This window comes from Carassius auratus, chromosome 5, assembly GCF_003368295.1.
Source record: "Carassius auratus strain Wakin chromosome 5, ASM336829v1, whole genome shotgun sequence".
NCBI lineage: Eukaryota > Metazoa > Chordata > Actinopteri > Cypriniformes > Cyprinidae > Carassius > Carassius auratus.
Genome location: NC_039247.1, coordinates 23313977 through 23335754, shown reverse-complemented (window position 1 = coordinate 23335754; position 21778 = coordinate 23313977). Strand labels below are relative to the sequence as shown.

At 38.1% G+C, this 21778-nt stretch overlaps 1 protein-coding gene and 1 pseudogene across 1 annotated transcript; both read left to right on the top strand.

Moving 5' to 3' along the window:
* Positions 1-261: 261 nt before the first annotated feature.
* Positions 262-10862, top strand: LOC113081807 (glucose-6-phosphate exchanger SLC37A2-like). The gene is made up of 18 exons (XM_026253754.1): positions 262-886; positions 1592-1673; positions 1871-1961; positions 2419-2497; positions 2586-2721; positions 3147-3223; positions 4474-4640; positions 4951-4988; positions 5958-6095; positions 6513-6603; positions 6717-6779; positions 6887-6972; positions 8200-8248; positions 8780-8853; positions 9042-9120; positions 9345-9442; positions 9595-9659; positions 10501-10862. Exons 1-18 carry the CDS (start codon positions 831-833, stop codon positions 10514-10516), a joined length of 1485 nt encoding a protein of 494 aa, XP_026109539.1. The 5' UTR covers positions 262-830; the 3' UTR covers positions 10517-10862.
* A 958-nt stretch (positions 10863-11820) lies between these two features.
* Positions 11821-21229, top strand: LOC113081801 (high affinity cGMP-specific 3',5'-cyclic phosphodiesterase 9A-like; annotated as a pseudogene).
* The last annotated feature ends 549 nt before the right edge of the window (positions 21230-21778 follow it).

Genomic DNA, 21778 nt, shown 5'->3' with positions numbered 1-21778 from the left:
TATATATATATATATATATATATATATATATATATATATTGCTTTACCTGGATACCATGTCACCATTAACATGCGACATTTTTTCTAAATTATAGAAAATGAACATAGTACAATCTGACGATACTTCATAATATATAATATTCACTAAATAATAAACAGAATATTTAGGTCAAATTGGTTCCGGTGACAAAAAGAACCCATTTGTATGATGACAACAAGCTGTATAATGAAGGGTTAATTTCCGCCCGATGACGTCACTCGGCATCACGTGTCCACACCGCCAGATCCAGTTTGGTGTTTGTCGCAACCCCGTCTGGAAAATGGAGACGCTACACCAGGACGGGACGAGCTAAAGATCAATTAATCCTCATGTGATTTTTTTGAGACCAGACAAGCCGGTATTAATAGCACCCGGCTTTCAGTCAGACGAACCACTGGCCGAGGCAACCATGGAAATCTTTGGGAGTTTAGAGCGCATGAAGGTGTTTCCACATCTGGAAGTGGGACATGACAACACGTCTGCGATACTTTAAATGCAACTTACAGGATTCCGGCTTTCAGCATGATTGTAGATTGTACTTGTAGTTTTAGGTCGTGAGAAATGAGCGCAAACTGATCAGAGACACAAAACGATTAGTCAGCTAGTTTCGTTGTATGTTTTAGTTGTTCTTGGTTTTAATTTGAAACTTTCGTTATTAGAAATAGTAATGGGATTTTTATATATGTATATATATAATTTTGAAAGTCAGTGATATTTTAGTTACACTTGTTTTTTTTTTTAGTTAGAGTTTTTATTATTATTTTTTTGCAACGAGACAATAAGTGTAAAAATGAGATCGCTTGCCCCGGGAATCAAACTCATCACCTCTTTCTCTAGAGACAGCTGGTGAGTAACAGGCCCATGCAAACACAACATATTTAAACACACAAAATGCACAGTGATGTTAACTCTATCCCATCATCTGGGTTTTTTTATTGTAACAGACGTTATTATTGATTTTTTGATAATGCTTTTTGTTTTTAGAGCTACTTAACTTCCTCGTTAATCATTTCAGTCAGCGCTAATATACATTTCAATGTGTTAAATATATGCTCAAAAGATAATTAATTTGCTTACTATGGGAATTGAGACACAATTTCTATGCACACAACTTATATACAATTTATTTTTGTTGATTAATTTTTGATTTAATTGTTAAGAACCTTCAATCACAAGTTAAACATGCTTTATGAATATAAACTTACCAAGTTACCTAATGAATGAGAAATCAGTTAAAGCACAGTACTGTGAACTAAATGTTAGTGGTTTCTTAGTTTGCAGCATGCATAACCCTCAAAACTGATGTACACCGTGTTAAGCTTGCTTCCCCCACAGGAAATGTAAAAAAAAAATTGTATAAATCATTCAGTGTTTGTGTGTTTGCCTTCGGCGAGGCTGTTTTCCTGTAGATGTAATGTGGTTTCGTGTCTATCAGTACCTGACTGTTTTATTTAATACTGCAGAAACCTCCAGCTTTTGCCAGGCTTATCCACTGTTGATGCTTTTTGACTTGTGAATCTTTTTATTAAATAACATATTTCTTTTGACAAGGTACCGATTCTTCATCCTCATCGTCACGTTTGTCTTCTATACCACCTATCACCTCTCTCGAAAGCCTATCAGTATTGTCAAGGTAATCAAATAAACATGATCTAGCTGCATGATAGGCCTAACCTGAAAAGAAGAACTGCAACTGAGTTTTTTTTTTTATTAAATCACATGACTGAATCATATTTGTTATATATAAATCACATGATTGCATTTGTATGTAATAAGTAAAGTGTACAATTTTAAATAATAAAATTTTTGCATCTTTTGTTGTTGTGACAGAGCCAGCTGCACAGAAACTGCTCTTATGTTGTTCATCCAGCAGACCTCAACATCACTGACAATGACACCTGGTGCGATTGGGCTCCTTTTGGTGAGTTTGATTCTTAAAATATTTTGTTTACGTAGCTTATACCATATCTGTCAGTGTCCTGCACTTCATCTGTCCATACACTGCCAAAGTCTTTTATGCTCACATTTATGTATGAAAAAAAAGAGAGAAAAACTGTTATATGGTGACATATATTATTACAATTTGAATTATCTGTTTTCTATTTAAAGTGCATTTTATGCCTGTGAATGCAAAGATGATAATTTTTTTTATATATGCTAAGTTTGGTGCTCAAAAAGAAAATTCTAAAGATCAGCATTTATTTGAAGTATGCATCTTTTGTAAGATTATATATGTTTTTTGCCTTGTTGAACAAATATATTATTGTAAAAAAATAAATAAATAAAAAAAACTTACTGAGTCTCAACTCTCAATGGTAGTTCATATTAACCCATCAATGCATTTCTTTTTCTTTTCTTTTTCTTTTTTTTTAATTCAGACCAGAACAATTACCAGTACCTATTTGGAGTGTTGGACAACTGCTTCCTCGTTGCTTATGCTATTGGCATGTTCTTTAGGTACGATATTGGATTTTCATGGTTAGACTTTCTTGGTTAGTTTGTTCTGCTTGAAATATAGCACCTGGTTTTGAAATTGTTTTGACAGTGGGATGTTTGGAGAGCGATTGCCTTTGCGTTACTACCTGAGCTCAGGGATGATCCTCAGTGGCCTTTTCACGGTTCTCTTTGGCCTGGGCTTTTACTGGCAAATCCACGCTCTGTGGTATTACTGCTTAGTTCAGGTAAGTTAGTTCTTCTTTATAAATCAAAACCTATGCATCAAAGATGTCAGTCAATCAGGACCTAATTTAAAGTGTACCAGAATTTCACAATGTGAAACCAAAAATACAGAAGTTATTCTTTTCCAGTGGCACGTTTCTTGTCGGGAGTTTTCAAAGTGAAATTTAAAGTAATTTTGCATATTATCAAATAACAACCTTATCAGTGCACGATTGAGATGAGCACATCGTCTTTTTTTTCTTCTTTTCTAAGCCCATAGTAGTCCAGTCTTAATGATCCAGAGTTCATTGGTAGTAAACCTTGAGTCTTGTTGGAGTGAGTCACATGGATAACACATGACTGAATCAGGCGGATTACTTTGCTTCTTGAACATGTCAACCCCATGTGCTCACCAGACTTGCTGATTGCTATGTTTTTTCCTTTACAGGCCTTGAATGGGCTGGTGCAGACTACAGGCTGGCCAGCGGTGGTAGCTTGTGTTGGGAACTGGTTTGGGAAGGGAAAGTAAGTGACTGTCGTGTTATTTGCTGCTTGCTCAGTTTGTGAGCTGTTGACAGTGCAAAATTGTATCTGCACTTTTTTATTAGTATCATCATTATTAATATAATAAACATGTGCTTTTTAAATTTACTACAGTAATATGACAAATGTGTCAAATGTGACAAAATGCATGGCAGGTTTTGATTTTATCCATCAAAAATTGATTGCATGGTGAAAACTGGGTATTTACATTTACATTTATTAATTTAGCAGACGCTTTTATCCAAAACGACTTACAGATGAAGACAGTGGAAGCAATCAAAAACAACAAAAAGAGCAATGATATATAAGTGCTATTACAAGTCTCAGTTAGGTTAACACAGTACACGTAGCATGGGATTTTAAATAATATAATAAATAAAAAGAAAACAGATAGAATTTAAAAAAGAATAGAGTAAGCTAGTGTTAGAGGTCTTTGCCCCCCCCCCCCCCCCCCACACACAATTGCATAATAAATGAAAAGAGAATAGAATACAAAAAGATTAGATTAGTAACAACTTTAGGTAAATGGGTGCAGAGCCATTGGTAGTTTTGTAGGCAAACATCAATGCCTTGAATCTTATGCGAGCAGCTATTGGAAGCCAGTACAAATTGATAAACAGAGGTGTGACGTGTATATTATATTATATTAAGCACCACAACAATTTTAAGATGAATAATAAGAAGAAGAAAAAAATGTTTCTTCTTGATTTCTGCACAGTCACTTTTTCTATGTTTTTTGAAATGAAGAGACACGTGATACAACCATATATATATATATATATATATATATATATATATATATATATATATATATATATATATATATATATTAGACTTATGTGCCCTCTAGAAGCTTGCATTCTGCAAGTGAATGTCGCTTGATTGTCCCATCCCTCAAAAAAAGATATATATATAAGACCTCTAACGATATCTTACTCTTCTCTTTTTATTCTATCTGTTTTCTTTTTATTTATTATACTATTTAAAACCCCTTGCTATGTGTACTGTGTTAAGCTAACTGAGACTTGTTATAGCACTTATATATCATTGCTCTTTTTGTTGTTTTTGATTGCTTCCACTGTCCTCATTTGTAAGTTGCCTTGGATAAAAGCGTCTGCTGAGTGAATAAATGTAATGTAAATGTATTTATAAGTTGGTTTCATGTTGACTTTAATGTTCCAAAATAGAACGTTCAAAATTCAGAAATTCTGAATGATGCTCTGTTCATGCAGGCGTGGATTCATCATGGGGATCTGGAACTCTCATACCTCAGTAGGAAACATCCTGGGCTCCCTCATCGCTGGGGTCTATGTGTCGTCCTCGTGGGGCCTGTCATTCATTGTGCCTGGAATCATCATCGCTTCTGCTGGAGTCATCTGCTTTTTATTCTTGGTTGAAAGTAAGTCACACATGTTAGAATTACGGGGAACTTGCCTGTTTATGCAGGCAGGCTGTTTACAAAGACAGTTACAGAAAGGAAACCGAAACTAGTTTCTACAACAAAATTTGCCATTACTTCAACCTAGATGGGTGTGTGTTTTTTTTATTGTAACAACTTCTGATTACTATTTTACTAGTTACAATTCTGTGATAAAAACTGAATAAATAAAGACAACACACTAATAACTTAATTGGCAGTTATAAAAGGTATTTTTTACAAACTCAAGATTAATTTTGCAGAACGTATAAACATTGTTTGTTTTTTACAGAACCTGAAGATGTGAACTGTACTCTACCACAACACCATGTGAGTTCACTTACAATTAAACAAATTTGCACAATATTGTGCAGTGTGACTCTTCTACCTGCATATGTTACAATACCACTACGTCACTTAAAACCTGAATAACCAGCTAAAAGCCGGTGGTGCCCTCCCAGATATTTCATATGTGAGCAGAGATTGTGTTTTGTGTTTCTGTGATTTTCATGAGCACTGAATTTGCATTGCATTCAAACACAGATTTAACTATTTTGCCATTATTTCCTAATTAATTGTGTGAAAAGTCTAGCTAACAATCATTTACAGCCATTTGGTAACAATAAATAAAAAATTTTTTGGCCAAACTGAAAACAGCAGGAAATTTGGCCTCTTATTTGCAACAGGAGAATTGAGTCAGTGAATGTAACATTGTCATTCTGTGCACCTGTAGTTCACAACACTAGTGAATTTGGTTGAGAAGGACCTGAGAATTGAAAGCAGAAGTAATCGTGAACAGAATGATATCTTGATCTGTGTACCGATCTGCAAGAGTGATAAGAACTATGATAAAGCTGTCTGTTGAACTCTGTTGCTCTATAAGATTAACTATGTTGGTCTCAATGTTTAAATGCTGGACAACTTAAAATTTTGAACCAATTTTAAACTCTAGCCATCAGACCTTTAAACACAATAAATTCACACAGAAACATGCGCCTCATTGATAAGAGACAGATGGCAAATAAAAACAGCCTGTATTCTAAAATCAGCTCAAAAATCCTACAAAAAAACACTCCGAAACTCAGATTGCCAAAAATCTGCAGGCTCAGGCTGTGTCTTTCAGCAACTAACATCAACTCCTCCAGACAGTAAATTGGGGCAAACATATTATGTGCAAAATTTGTGTCGTGTGTTCCAGCCTAGAATATGTACTTAAAGTACTGTCACTAACTGCTTTTCTTCTAGCACACACAGTTTTACCTTCATTGATGTAACACTAACAGGCTCTTATGTGTTTAGGAGAGTGTGGAGCAGGAGCCTCTACTGAGGACCGCGTCCAGTAATGAAGAGATCTCCAGCACTAACACCTCCACAGCCGTAGAGCCGGCGGAGGATCACACAGAAGCCATCAGCTTCTGCGGCGCACTCAGGATTCCTGTGAGTGACCGGTTATTCTCAGTTTTACACCCACAGCTGGTAGTCAGTGAACGTAACGTTATCTTTGAGAGATTGAGAGAGCAGTCTGGGGCTGTTGGATCACAAATCATGCTTTTGCTTTCTCAACCTAAATATCATTTTTCTCTTAAAAGATTAAAAGTCTTACGTAATGGTCTTTAACCATAATACTCTATTTAGGTCATTTTGAACCAAAAACGACAATTATTGGATTTGTATGAGGAATGCTACAAAATAAGCAATTCATGCTAACGAGTAATGTCAGAAATTAGGTGATATGATGTTGCAAATTTGGCTACAGATGGGTACAGAATGCTAACAGTTAGATTCAGTTGTTGCCAGGTCCAATGTAAATATCGTACTGTCACTATTGTAAAATGTGCCGTCTTTATGCTGCAGGGAGTGGTGGAGTTCTCTCTGTGTTTGCTTTTTGCTAAGCTGGTCAGCTACACCTTCCTCTACTGGCTTCCTTTATACATCGCTAATGTCGGTAAGAAACATGCTTCAGATTCTTTCATATTCACTCGGATCTTAGGCACAAATGATCTGTCATAAAATTCCCTTCAAATTCCAACAAGTCACTGGGTCTGCTCTCTTCATTAGCTCATTTTGACCCTAAAGAAGCTGGGGACCTGTCTACGTTGTTTGATGTTGGAGGAATTGTGGGTAAGCATGTGGTATTTTAAGATATTTGAATTATTTTAGCCATAAGACGTATCTAATTGTGATTCTTGAGAATGTTGGTTTTATAAGGTTGTTTTTGTCGGTGTTAGGTGGCATCCTGGCTGGAGTGATATCAGACTACAGTGGAGGCAGAGCCACTACTTGCTGTGCCATGTTGATCATTGCTGCTCCTATGGTGAGTCCAACTGTTCTTTTTTTTGTGTGTGTGTGTGTCTTGCTCAGACTTTAGGAAAAATGTACCCCAAATTACCACAAAATCTGTTTCAACAAGATATTGTAGATTGATTTAATTTATTATGACTATGAGTATCTAAAAGCATTATTAAAGGGGTCGTTGTACTATAAAAACATCCTGTAAGTTTCAGAACGCCAGACTTTTTCGTTAGTCTGAAAACAGCTTATATTGAAGCCAATCTGCCAAAACGACATGTTGTGGAATGTGCCACTTTATGACGTAATAGTGTGGCTAAAAACTTTGTCCGCAGAAGATGATCAACGCCTGCTTCTACAGCACTACCTGGCTAGCCCCGCCCACTGATTCGCACATGTAGTGTAATTAACAAGAGAGACAAACGCAGATCTACACAGAAACCAAACAATAAAGATGGCTCCGAAGACAAGACACTGTACAGTGCCAAGTCTTTGCATTGGCTTCCTTCGGATCCTAACATTAGAAAAGAGTGGATTAACTTTTTTTTTAAGATCCAGACGACATCCATTAGAATTTGATCCTTTGTTCAGTTCATTTTACCGCAGATTAATGTACATACAGGCTCAATGATTCTGTGCCCACTATTTTGGTTCAGAGAGTAATGTCACACCAAATGAGTGTGAGGAACAGTTTTTATTACGTGGTTACTATTGCTTTGTCTGTTGTTACAGATCATTTGATTTGTACTAAGCATTTGTGCATTTTTAACAGAAAGTAGCCTATTACTTCCAAATTATTATGCTATTTGAAAACTTTTGTTAACATTATAAGTGGACCTTAGAGAACAGTACAAAATAAAATAAAATGTAAATTTAAAAAGGCAGTTCATGACCCCTTTAAAACAGATGCATTTTCAGATGTTCTTTCCCAGCACCGTAAAATTTTTACTTGGGAGTTTATTCCAGTTTTAATATGCAATGGTTATGTCCAGTTATGTCTCCCTCTAAATGTTTGTTGTAACAGATAGAGTACTATTTGCCTGAGAAAAAAAAAACCAAGCCTGGCTATTTCACAGCCACAGAATCTAAAGTGCTGTCAGAACATCTTGAGGTTTGCTGAGAGTCTTTACAGACATCTGTGATCTCGTGCACACAAAACCCTCAAGCTTGAGTTTACCTGTGAAAATAAATGAAAGGGTTTCTCTTTCCTTTGAGATCTGCTGCTTATTCATGTTTGTTTTTCTTCCTGAAGCTGTTCCTGTACAATAAAATTGGGCAGAATGGCTTGCCGACCACCATTGGTGAGTAATATACAGTGCCGGTTTAAGGTTTTGGTCATTTTGGACGTTTTGAAGCATCCACCTCTGACTCTGCTATGGAGGAAGCTTTTTTAACTATAGTCATTAAATACCAACCACTCATAAATACCATTTCAGAGATATGACCATTTCATATTTGGCAGCTTAGGACACACACACAGGCTGATTGTAAGAGGTCTTCAACATCTTGGGATGCTCAGAAAGAGGGCTAAACGGCTAGCAAACTGTGTGATGAGTTTTGTCTTCCATCATAGGCAGCCACCAAATATAGCGCAGACGTCGTTATTTATTCCCACAATATGATTCATGTTGTGAAGACCTGTTGCATGCCACTGGTCCATGATTTCGTACAGTATTTAACTGCATCTATAATAAGTATGTCCCCGTAAATTATATCTTTTAAGTGGACTTAAAAACATTATTATTATTTTTTATGGGTGGTTTGAAATAAGAAATGTAATATTAGTTTCAGCATGTCACTATAGTGTCTGTATGTGCTCCTCTGACCTGCAGGCATGCTGCTGTGGTGTGGTGCTCTCGTGAATGGACCCTATGCCCTCATCACCACTGCTGTATCAGCTGACCTAGTAAGTGCTGGGCTCCTCTCCTCCATGTGCTCTTCACATGGACGTTTGTGAAGTCTTAAATTAAGGATCAAAACAGATACGCTGGCTGCTACTTAGAAGTCCTGCTGTCAATAACTGATCAATAAACTATTTTGTAATGCAACGAGTGGTTTGTGTTGTACATTTCATAATGTTTTCTGATCTTTTAGGGGACCCACGAGTGCCTGAGAGGGAACTCTAGAGCACTGTCCACTGTGACCGCTATTATTGACGGCACCGGATCAATAGGTATGCAGGGAATTTGGCTTTTTTTATAGATACTGAACTAATAAAGTCAAAAATGTAATGCACTTTGTGTCATTATCTGGCAGTGAATATTAAAAGTTTGTATTTAAAACGTTATTGACAGGCAATTTAAAATGTGACATTCAGAAACCAGTGTTTGTTTTGAAAACGTAACACTGTCCTGTGATGGCTGTCACAAGCTGTGTAATGTGTTTAATGGCCTCTAGGCGCAGCTATTGGGCCTCTGTTGGCTGGTCTGATTTCTCCCACCGGTTGGAATAATGTTTTCTACATGCTCATTGCTGCTGATGTGCTGGCCTGTCTGGTGAGACTTCAGCTCATGTGTATTATTATCTGTGTTATCATTAATATTGATCCATTATTGTTTATAATATTATCCAAAAAATAACTGCAGTTTTTCTGCTATCATGATGGACATGTTATTTTCAAGTTCTCCTCTTGTTCTGGTTTGTGTAGCTATTGTCCAGGCTGGTGTATAAGGAGGTCAGAGGATGGTGCGGATACTCTTCACGGCAGAGAGGGTGAATATCCTTAAACACACTTTTGTTATTTGCATGTATGGTGAAATATGTAAGAAGCTTAATCAAATAAATGTAGCCTTTGTGAGCATAAGAGACATTTCAAACATATAAAAAAAAAAAAAAAAAAAAAAAAAAACTTTTGACCGGTACTGTATTTATTTTCAAAAAGGGTGGCAAAATGTTCCATGCTATGACGTTATTAGCAGATGACTTTATTAGGCTTATTCGGGTTTATTTTTGACCTTCTATATTTAGCTAGTGGCCTTTAAATATGCTGAATGATGCTTGGGCTGATTGCCATTACATGTGCTTGATATTAGTGGCATCCAAAAATGTAGAGCGTAATAACCAAAGAGACCCTGTTGTTGATTTAATTGGGCCTTCCTGCCCTCAATATGATTCAGTGGAGGCTATTTTTAGTGTTTGCAAGGCATTCACAATTACTTTAAGAGGTTGCGACCCACCTTGGGATTTGTTCGTTTTCAGTGTGTTCCCAAAAGACTGGCAGATCTGTGTGTCAAGGTGGAAAATGATGTATGCACTTCAAGTGCAATATCATTAGGTCTCTGACACCTTTATTATTATCAGTATATTTTTGGCTCGAACAAAATCTGGTTATTAATTTTCCATGCAAAAAACTTGGTTTGTGCTTTTTTTTGTGTGATGTTGTTTTGACATTATTTGATTATGTTGAAAAGGTTTACAGTATCCGCTTTTGACATTTGTCCAAGAAAAAAAAAAAAGTAGTTTATTTTACACTGACAGAATCGGATGATTAAAAGGGAAGCGTTTAATTTTGTACCATGTGTTTGCATTGGTTTCATCTGCTCTTTTCTTTCAGGTTCAAAGAGATCTGAGCCGCCCGTCGAACAAGAGAATATCACACCTGTGACGGAAAATTCCCTGCAGCAAAACGACAAAAAAAGGGACATGGGTTGATCCAACACACCAAGCCTTTTTATGCCCAAGGGTTATTTTATATGAAAATTGTAACATGAGACTTTCATCCTTTTATACTGATAATGAAACGAAGCTCAGCTGCTGCAGTGAAGGAGGAGGAGAGTTACACACACCCTCGTCTACACGTGGCCTGAGTGGGACAAACACAAGACCATCATCATTTTAATACAGTAACTGAAGCTCAATACAAATGTACCTTTTTTTTCTAGCATTAAAATATGCCATCAGTGCTCTGTCCTTTTATCTGCGTGATCATTCGTACGTTTCCTGTTCAAGCACATGTCCTGTTTGTTATTGTTATGTATTTCGGTAGATATTGAGGTCGTGTTCATGTGAATACACACTTAATCCCTCTTAACTTCCTTAAAATACTGAGTAGCTCCAAGAATCCCAAGAGAGCCTCTGGGGTTTTATTCTCTCAGGGTTCGTATGTCTGGAAGCACATCACTGGTAGCTGGTGTTCTGGCTTTAGGGTATATAGATATTATCAGCTTATGTCAAAATGAGAATGTGTGTGAAAGGCTAACAGTCTTCTGCAGAATAATGCTCTCTGATAAATCATTTCTGGAGACTTTAGTAATGCTTGAGCGCACAGCTCCTTTCCATTATTTTAAAGCAGTTTTTCATTATAGAAAAGGTCATGTTGTCATATTATAGTTGTCACGATACTAAATCCAGAGTTCACTGAAAACTGCTCTTTAAACAGTAAAAATGCAACATATAAAAGTAAAACACTGTTTTTAACAATAGAAATTGTAATCAACTTTGTAATTAATGGAAGAGTTAAAGAATTGTAACAGTATACATTAACACATTTTCAGTTTGCCCTGACCTGACATTTATGAAAAATATCATTTTTGATTAAAATCTACACTATCATTGAAAACTTTATGGTCAGTAAGCTTTTTTTTTTTTTTTTTCGTTTTGAAAGAAATTACATTTATTTTTAGCAAGGACACATTTAATTAATGACAATAAGGGGATATAACGTTATAAAGATTTCTATTTCAAATAAATGCTGTTCGTTTAAACTTTCTAATCGTCAAAGAATCCTGAAAAAATATACTTAAAAATATGAAGCAGCACAAATTAATGTTTACTGAGCAGCAAATCAGCATATTAGACTGATTTCTGAAGGATCATGTGACACTGAAGACTGGAGGAATGATGCTGAAAATTCAGCTTTACCACCACAGGAATAAATTATGTTCTAAAATATATTCAAATAGAAAACAGTTATTTTAATTTGTAATAATATTCCTGTCTTGACTGTATTTTATAAATAATTGCAGGCTTAATGAACAACAGACTTCATTCGAAAACATAAAACATCTTACTGATCCCGAACGGTAGTGTACCTTTATGATTATTTAATTCGAAGACTGAATTCACTAAAATAATTGTATTAACAACATAACAAGCATGCTTTATTGAATAGGTTTGGGTAGATATTGCACGTCTCATCAAAAGGAACAGGGTTGTAATGGATACGTGTGTCACCTCCAAGATGACACGGAGCACATAGTCAGCTCTCTGCTTTTCCAGTTCCTTGGCAACGCTCAGAGTGAGTGACAGCCTATAAAGAGCAGAGCTGTGTCTCCTGCTGAAGGGACCGCATCCATCAGCATCTCTGAATCAGCGGCTGCACAGACTCAATGACACATGCTGAGGTGAGGCAACAGTTCTCACTGTACTGTCAACTCTTATCCTACAAATACTGTTTTACTGCCTTGAATCTACGCTATATCCTATGAAATAAGTAGTTGCATATTACTTGTGTAGGAGGAAAAATTATTTTCTGTTTAAATGCTGGTCCAGAGAAGGAGCTAGCCATAGATTGTGTATCTATTGCCAAAGCATCAGAGGTCATCATGGGGTCGAGTTCTTCGTCTTATGCCCCTAAAACTATTTATCTGGATGTGGATGGAAAAGTGCAAAGGGTGAGTCAAACATAAGAGCTGTATGTTTAAGATACCACTAAAATAAGATGCATTTTAATTGCTTATGCATTTGCTAATTCATGATTAGGTATGTCAGGTATTCAACCAAACATTCAATGAACCTATTTGGCGGCACACCTACAAATGTATGCATGCAATGCACCGATGGGGTTAGAAAATAAATTATGCTAGAGGTTCTCTGAACTTACTTCAGCTTTTTTTTTGGAATCATTTTTACAGTAATTTCTAATAGACTGGTGTGGTAACAACTTCAAGTGATTCTCTAAAAGTTGCCACAGTAGTTCATCACATTATAGGGATATGATTCACCAAGGTTTGACAAACAGAACTTGTCCCTGCACAAATTCTCTTACATTTGAACACTGTTTTGATTGTTTTATCTTAAAATATTGTCAAGTTCTGGTTGAAAGTATGCTTGCCCTGGCTTTCATTATGATAAATGCCATTGTTGTGATATTTTTGTGTCTAATACCTTTAGGCAAAAATGTCCAAATAGTTTTTTCCAAGGTTTGAGGTCGGTGGGATTTGTGCTGTTTTTGAGCATAGGAAGTCTCTTATGCTCACCGGAGCCGAATATATTTGATACAATAAAACTATGATGAAATTATAAGATTTATTTTGCCGTTTGAATATAGTTTAAAATGTCATTTATTCCTGCGATGAACTTACTCCAGTCTTCAGTGTCGCATGATCCTTCAGAAATCTGAAACATTTCTTCTTCTTGTGAAAACAGCTGAAAACGGTTTATATTTTTCTGAGCCTGTGATACAGTTTTCAGGATTATTTGAATAAAAAAAGTGAAAAAGAACAGTGTTTATTTGAAATGTAAATATTTCTTAAATCTTAATATCCACCTACAATTTTCGAACAGTAGTGTTTCTACTTGTATAATAGAGACAACATTTTAATAATATGAATGTTATTATACTTACATACTGTATTTGTTTAATGTGTTTTGAGACAAGCACCCTTATTAGGATAACTACTCGTGTTAAAAATATGTTGAGGGTCATAGTGAGTGACAGATGCCTTTGACACAAACAAGCACCTGTGATACCTGCCAAGGGCAAAATAGAGACACGGTCTTATAATGACGTATGTCAACACCTCTGGTTATTATTTAGTATTTATGATCTCTCATGTGTTTAGGTGATTTTCAGTCGACACTGTAGCCCATGTGATATTAAGGAGCTTCTTTGCTCATCATCAAATATTGCCAGGTCAGTCTCATAAATGAAGTGTCTAGTCCAGATTATTGTCCCAAATGTGTCTTGAATTTGTTGTGTCTCTCCAGAAACACAGCTATACTTCTGATCGACTCAGAAGGAGCACTGGTCTCTATTGATCCCAGCATGCCAGCAAACTCTCCAAAGTAAGAGTTCAACTTAGTAAAAAGAATGCAACTTCTTGTTATCATTACAATACTTATTTTATTATTGTAATTTAATGAATAATTAAGAAGCATCGTTTCTTTCTTCGTTTCAAGCAACTTATATAAGGTTATGCCTCACTCCACAAACCAAGGAGGAGGTATGAAAAAAGTTTTATTCATTAAATCGTTCAGAATTAGGCAAAAGAAAATTGCTGATTTTATGTGTTAAGTAAAACTAGATTAGAAATAAGGAAAATGACAGTGACACAAACAATTTTTTATTCTCTCAAAAGAGAAGGAAGACATTTTCCAGAACGTTTTGTCACAAGTGACAGAGCAATTCAGCAGGTGAGCCATGTCATATCAGTCATGTTATGATTCAGATAAGTGTGTGGAATTACATAATGCATACATGGTAATGAATGCAATTTTTGTTTCAGGGCTTTTAGGATCAGTGAGCTGAAGACTGAAGTGACCAACCGACTGGCCGTGCTGGAGAAGAGAGTGGAGCGTGAGTGATGCTCTGAGGGCTCATGCATGTCAGAACTCACTCCTGATGTTGTGAGCTAAAGGTCTTTGTGTCATTACAGTGGAAGGACTTAAAGTGGTCGAAATAGAGAAGTGTAAAAATGATCTGAGGAAATTAAGGGATGAAATGACCCCTAGAGGAGGAGTGAGGTAAGAACAGCTGTTTTATTTTATTTAATTTTATTTTGCACAGTAATTTCATTAGGAGTCTATGTTCCTTTACTTTTTAATTGGTTGTTTGTCTCTTTCAAACAGAACAAACTGCAATTGCAAATATAACTTTTCTGATGATGGGAAGAAACTGTCTCCCAGGCGAGATGTCCCGAGCTACCCAAAGGTAAAATGAATAAATACATTTCTGGGGGATACATACTGCAAACAGATAAAATCATTGCAGCGCTGTTGCAATCATATGTAATTCTGTGTTTTGTCACTCTGTTTTGTGTTTTTGCAGTACACACTTTCTCAGGAAACCATAGAGACTCTGAAAAGGCCCACCTTTGATGTATGGCATTGGGAACACTGAGGTTTGTCATCTTTTTTTGTGTCAAGATATTTTAAGGCATGCATGTTTTTATTTTTGCACAAGCTCCCACTAACAGATTCAAAGAACACAGGATAAGATGTTACTATCCTTTGTGCAAGCATTTCCAAGAGTTCATGAACAGAGAGCCTGAAGAAATTTGAGAACGCATCATCAGTAGTGTACCTTTGGTTCCTAGGGTGTTTCGGCCTTTCACACTATACACCCTTCCCACAGGCGGCCAGCGACAGGGTGATCAATCCTACGCTTGCGTCCCATACCCAATTAGTCATAGGAGTTGCCTTGTTGTTGATAGCCAACATCCCTTGGGACTATGCATGGCAGGGGCGTCCTCCTCCCTGAGTCAAGCATTCTTGACCGCATACCTCCTGACCATCTCAGTTAGGGGCCCAGCTGGGGTCTTTCCTCTTCATCCAGAGCCACTGACTGCTGCCTTCTGCTGCCTCCGATACAGCTCTGGCTGCCGAACGCTGGCTCTGGCCCTTAATTCCCAGGTCTCTAAGCAGTCTGGTCATAGATGTTGCCACAAAACCTCTGCAGCCCACCTCCACTGGTCAGACTTCTGTGTTCCAGCCATGATGCCGTGCTTCGGCAGTGAGATCGGCGTAGCGCAGATGTTTTCGCTCACAAGCCTCATCTACCGAGTCCTCCCAGGGTACTGTGAGCTCAATAATGAAGACCTTCTTTAGCGAACGGGACCAGAGCACCATGTCAGGTCTTAGGGTGGTGGTTGCGATCTCTGGAGGAAACACAAGTTGCCGACCAATGTCAGCTAGCATTTTCCAATCGCGGGCCAAGCGCAGCTGGTCTCGCTCTGATGGTGTAGAGCTGCTCTTCTGTGGTTTTGCCCCTTCGCGGACAAAAGTCGTCTGTAAGGGGTGTGATGCTGCTGGGGGTGGTAGGGAGTTGGTGGCAGCTCACTTGTCCTCCAGGGCAGACGCAAGGTTTTTTAGGACTTGGTTGTGACGCCAAGTGTAGCGTCCTTGGGTGAGGCTTGTTTTACACGCTTTGAGAATGTGCCTGAGGTTAGCTGGCATGGAACATAGGGCACATTCCGGATCTTCACCATACCATTGGTGAAGATTATCTGGTGTTGGAAGGACGTCATATGTTGCTCTGATGGAAAAGCTCAACCGCTTCGCTTCCATGGCCCACAGCTCCCTCCAGCTGATCTTCCTCTTTTCCACACTGTCCCATCGAGTCCACTGTCCCTGTTTGTCAAGAGAGACTGCCTTGGCCCACCTTGCAGCCTCCTCCTGATGGCGTACTTCCTGCACTACCATCATCCGCCGCTCTGGTGCAGTGGCCTTACTCCAAACAGCACGACTAGTTAGCCCAAGGCCTCCTCTTCCTTGCTGAACATGACCCACAATGTCAGCATGTCTGAAGGCTGCTATTGCCACCTGGACTGCCTTTCCTGGCCTCCATTTGCGCCCGGTTGCCAAGGTCGGTGCATTGTTGCTCACCACTGGGTCTCGAGATTCATTCAGTGTCATCTGGAGCCTGGTTTTTGCACACTTGAATTCCTCTGTTAGACTGGTGAGGGGCAGCTTGAGGAGACCATCTCCATAGAGGCCTATGGTGGTAAGGCATCGTGGAACTCCGAGCCACTTCTTTAGGTAGGCTGTGACACCTCTTTCTATCTCCTCCACTATTGAGATTGGAACCTCATACACTACTAGGGGCCACAACACCCGGGGTAGGAGACCAAACTGCAGACACCAGGCCTTTAACTTTCCAGGTAGCTGGGTGCTGTCGATGGACTGTAGGCTACTACTGATGTCTTTGCGCAGCTGTTGCATCTGGTCTTTATCCTTCAGGCTTGCAACATACCACCTTCCAAGGCTTTTTACTGGCTGCTCAGACACTGTTGGGATTTGGTCATCTCTGATGAAGAATTTCAGGTCAGAGAGTACTCCCTTCACAATCGAGATGCTGCGTGACTTGGATGGTTTGATCTTCATACGGGCCCAGCGGATGTTCTCCTCAGGTTTTCTGAGTAGTCTCCTGGTGCATGGAACAGTGGTGGTCAGTGTTGTAATATCGTCCATGTAGGCTCTGAGTGGAGGGAGGCGGAAACCAGAGTCGACTCGCTCTCCACGAGCAACACATTTTAAGTATCTAATGATAACCTCCATTGCCATTATAAATGCCAGCGGAGAAATGGTACATCCCGCCATTATACCTACATTCAGGCACTGCCATGAGGTGGTGAACTTTGAAGTGGTGAAGCAGAACTGCAGATCCTGGTAGTATGCCTTCACCAGGGTTGTGATGGTGTCCGGTATGTGGAAAAATCTGAAGGCAGACCACAGGAGTTCATGGGGCACAGAGCCAAATGCATTGGCGAGGTCGAGGAAAACTACATGGAGATCCCTTTTCTCCACTTTGGCCATTTGGATCTGGTGCCAGGTCATGCTGGAATGTTCCAAGCAGCCAGAAAATCCTGATATTCCTGCCTTCTGTACAGATGTATCGACGTACGCATTAGTTGCAGGAACACGGCCATCCTCTGGGCAATGACCCTGAAGAAAATTTTATCCTCAGCATATGCAATATTCAGGATTTTTTAAATGTTGTATTATTGCTGTTTCATGGCTTAAGAGACTTGGAGTTATTAGTTGTGTTTCACTTAAGTATAAGTTTTTTGTGGAATTTTTGTTTGTTTATTTGTTTTTTTATCAACCAAAATAGTACAGATAATAAACACTTAATCACACTTAAAGACACTTAAACACACCACAACTGAAAGTATGATCAAGTACACATTAAAATAAGTGTACTTTCTTAAAGCACAACAAAATATTATTAAAACATTACTATTATCTGCAAGTACATTTTTAAATATATATATATATTTTAAGATTTGATGTACTTTACCTGTGCACATCAATACAATTACACACTTCACCGAGGTGTTTTCTAGCACAGAAATTGGGATATGAATTAGATCTCATTAGCAATTTCTCTTTGTAAAAAAATGAAGTGTGTGGTTATCAGCATTAGTTGTTTATCTGACAAACAGGTCATGTGGTTAATTGTGTTTTTTTATTAAATGAATGGTGTATACAGATGCTAAGCTGTCTGGAGTATATGTATCATGACCTTGGACTGGTTAAGGAGTTTAACATGAACCCCATAACTCTCAAAAGATGGCTGGTAAGATGAGCTTTCCTGAATATTTAAAGGGGGTGTATGATGCTTTTATTTTGTGTATTAGAATATGTTGGCATGCTTTAATGTTCAAAAAACATATTACTTTTCAAATACTGTACATTATAGTAGGTCCCCATGCCCTGCCTCTCTCAGACGCATCATTTTCTACAAAGTCCCTCCTTCCGACAAGCGCAGTCTGCTCTGATTGGCCAACTGACCCAGTGCATTGTGATTGGCTGATTACCACGGTTAATGAAACCATGCCTTGTTTCTTTGCATAAACATTTGTGCAGCATTACGCAAATATCTCCACATAGTGACATAGACATGTGGGGGCGTGTTTGAACGAGCCGGTTTAGAAGGGCGTGGCAGAGTCTTAACTTTGATAAATAATATCTCTTTGGATTTGAGACTTTAGTCTTTGCAACTTTACAGATCTTCTTTATGCACCAAGAGCTTGTAACACTCCAGAGAGAAAAGGAAAAATTGTAATTGCATCATATGACCCCTTTCATTTCTGAATGATGCGGAGTACGAGGCTTTTTATCTCACCTGCTGTATCCCTGCTAAATAAAGCTTGCGATTCAAGAAAACTACCGCGACAACCCTTTCCACAACTTCCGCCACTGCTTTTGTGTTAGCCAGATGATGTATGGAATGATCCATCTGTGTAACCTTCAGGTGAGGTCATGGCCACACGTGTACCTGTCCTTCAGAGAGAGCGCTCGTATGCATTTGTCAGGTCAACATGCTACTTTTGTTCCCTAGGAGAGGCTTACCATGACAGACATGTGTATTTTGATGACTGCAGCCGTGTGTCATGACCTGGACCACCCGGGATACAACAACACGTACGTATATATCACTGACATATCCAGTCTTTGAGAGAACAATACCACTGACAACACTGTCTGCGTTATTATTTTGCCACTGACTAGTTGAATGTATGTGGGCAGTTATGATGTAAAATGTCATTTATACAATAGGAATTGATAAAGGTTTTGCCCTCTGTAATCAGGTATCAGATTAATGCTCGCACTGAGCTGGCCGTGCGCTATAATGATATCTCTCCTCTGGAGAACCATCACTGTGCTGTGGCCTTCCAGATACTCTCAATGCCTGAGTGCAACATATTTGCCAATGTGGAGCCTGACTCCTTCAAACAGATACGACAGGTACCTCCGATCCACCATACATACACTTTATATGGCACATGCATTTTATTATTTGAATGTATTGTCATTTATTCATGTGATAGCACAGCAGTCATTACTCCAGTCTTCACCGTCACATGATCCTTCTGAAATCACTCTAATGTGCTTATTTGCTGCTCTGATGAACAGAAAGTTGAAAAGCACTGCAAATCTTTACTCTCACTTTTGATCAGTTAAATGCATCCTTGCCGAGCAAAAGTATTTAAAAAAAAAAATTCTGACTGAAACTTTTGAGTGGTAGTCTATGTTAAACAAATATACAAATTATTGCAATTGTTGGCATTCTATAGATAGACTGTAACTTCTGTGCATTATAACTAAAAGTCAAAAAAAATCCTGCATGCATTTTTTTTTTTTTGTATCTGTTGTAGGCGATCATTACTCTTATTCTGGGGACAGATATGGCTAGACATGGAGAGATACTGGACTCCTTCAAAAAGAAAGTGGACCGCTTTGACTTTACCAATGAGGAGCATGTTAAATGCGTATGTTTTGATTTAAACTGTATTCTAAAAACATGTTGGCTCTGTACTTCACACTCAATTCTGTGTCTTTGAAGCTGAAGATGGTGTTGATCAAGTGTTGTGACATCTCCAATGAGGTCAGACCCACTGAGGTGGCAGAGCCGTGGGTGGACTGTCTCCTGGAGGAGTACTTCATGCAGGTACTGCAATACAAGCAGTTTCATGAAAGCACTTTGAAAATAAATGTAGTAAGCTTATTTCACTTCTATTATTTCATAATATGCTTACACTACCGTTCAAAAGTTTTGGGGTCAGTACGATTTTTAGTTTTTCTTTAAATCAGTATGGACACCCTAAATATTTAATTTCTGATTATTTCCAACAGAACTAGAAGATTTTGATTTGATCAGACTTTGGGAAGCCATATAGCGTGGCTTGCTTTTTGGTTTGTTTTGGCAGAGTGACCGAGAGAAGACAGAAGGTCTTCCTGTGGCTCCATTTATGGACCGTGACAAAGTCACCAAACCAACGGCACAAATTGGCTTCATTAAATTCGTCCTCATCCCAATGTTTGAGACCGTCATGAAGGTTTGTACAAGCGTTATAGAGACTGACATGTGAACTGAAATTGCATAACATAGAGACCCTGTGTCTGTGTTCAGCTCTTTCCACAGATTGAGGAGATCATGGTTCAGCCTTTGAGGGACTCCCGTGATCACTATGAAGAGCTCAAGCAGATGGATGATGCAATGTCAGAGGTAACAAGACCGTGCATGTAGAGAAAGTCCTAAAACTTTGTAAATGGCCTTGTGTCCAAAACACAAATCAGAAGAACTACATTCATAAAAATCTAAGTTCTGAAAGGGGGGTTTCAAAGTGATTCCATTTTGGGTTCCCCAAAAAACCTTTCAGTGAACAGTTCTTAAAACTACCATTTTTGTTCTTAGTGTGAAGAATGTAAAAAGAATCTAAAGAACCTTTTGTTCATAGGAAAGGTTCCATGGATGCTAAAGTTTATTTGTGAAACCATAGACCTTTATTTTTGCGGGTGTAAGATTCTTTTTTATTTTGCCTTTGCATTATGCTGTACTCTCTTTTCAGGCACAGAAGAAGAAAACAGAGAGCATGTCTATAGGCGGAAAAAAGAAATAGGAAACCTGCTTCTTTTATGGTATGGAGGAACAACAACCAGACTTGTTGTTTATCAAAACAGCTTCAAGATTGTCGTTCTTACTTAAGATTCTTCAGATTTGAGCCTGTTATTTGTGACCTTTGCATGAAAACTTCATTCATATCAAGTATTCTTGAATAACAGATGAAAATGAGAATCCTGTCATCATTTATTCATCATTTACCCTCATGTTTTTCCAAAAATGTAGGACTGATTTTGTCCAGGCATGTCATTGTATGGACAAAAAAAAATAAAAAATAAAAAAAACTTTTTTGAGCCACTCTCCCATTCTCTTGCTCTAGGGTTCTCAGGCTGATGCAGCTCCCAGTTTCCTGAAAACTGAGGTTTTGAACTGTTTGGGTTCTCCAAGCACCCTTTTTCCGAAGAAGAGTGTTGGACCCCACACTATGTGTGGAAACATCAAGAATGTCCAGAAAAGGCAGTCATCTATAGTAAAAAGGCCGTCAAAATGACTGATTCTGTTGGCTTTGCTGGTCAAATTATTTTCCACAGATATATTTGCACTATTGAAATGAAGTGCTTGACCCTCAGATATTGTTGTGTTGTCACAGGCTACAATAAAATAAACACCTTTCGGAAATGAGCAGTCGAGATATTTAACTTGAAGATACTTTATCAGATAATGGCATTATATGACTACACAAATTGATTTATTCTTTGGTGTTTTGAGTTTTGCAGGAACTGATTTCACTAGAGCAGCTATTAATAAAATGTACTCCAACAGAAAA

Coding starts and splice junctions, on each gene's coding strand:
- LOC113081807 (XM_026253754.1), top strand. CDS start 831: ATGAGATCGCTTGCCCCGGGAATCAAACTCATCACCTCTTTCTCTAGA. Junction 6,973..8,199: donor TGATCATTGCTGCTCCTATG/GTGAGTCCAACT, acceptor TTCTTCCTGAAG/CTGTTCCTGTACAATAAAAT. Junction 8,249..8,779: donor TGGCTTGCCGACCACCATTG/GTGAGTAATATA, acceptor TCTGACCTGCAG/GCATGCTGCTGTGGTGTGGT.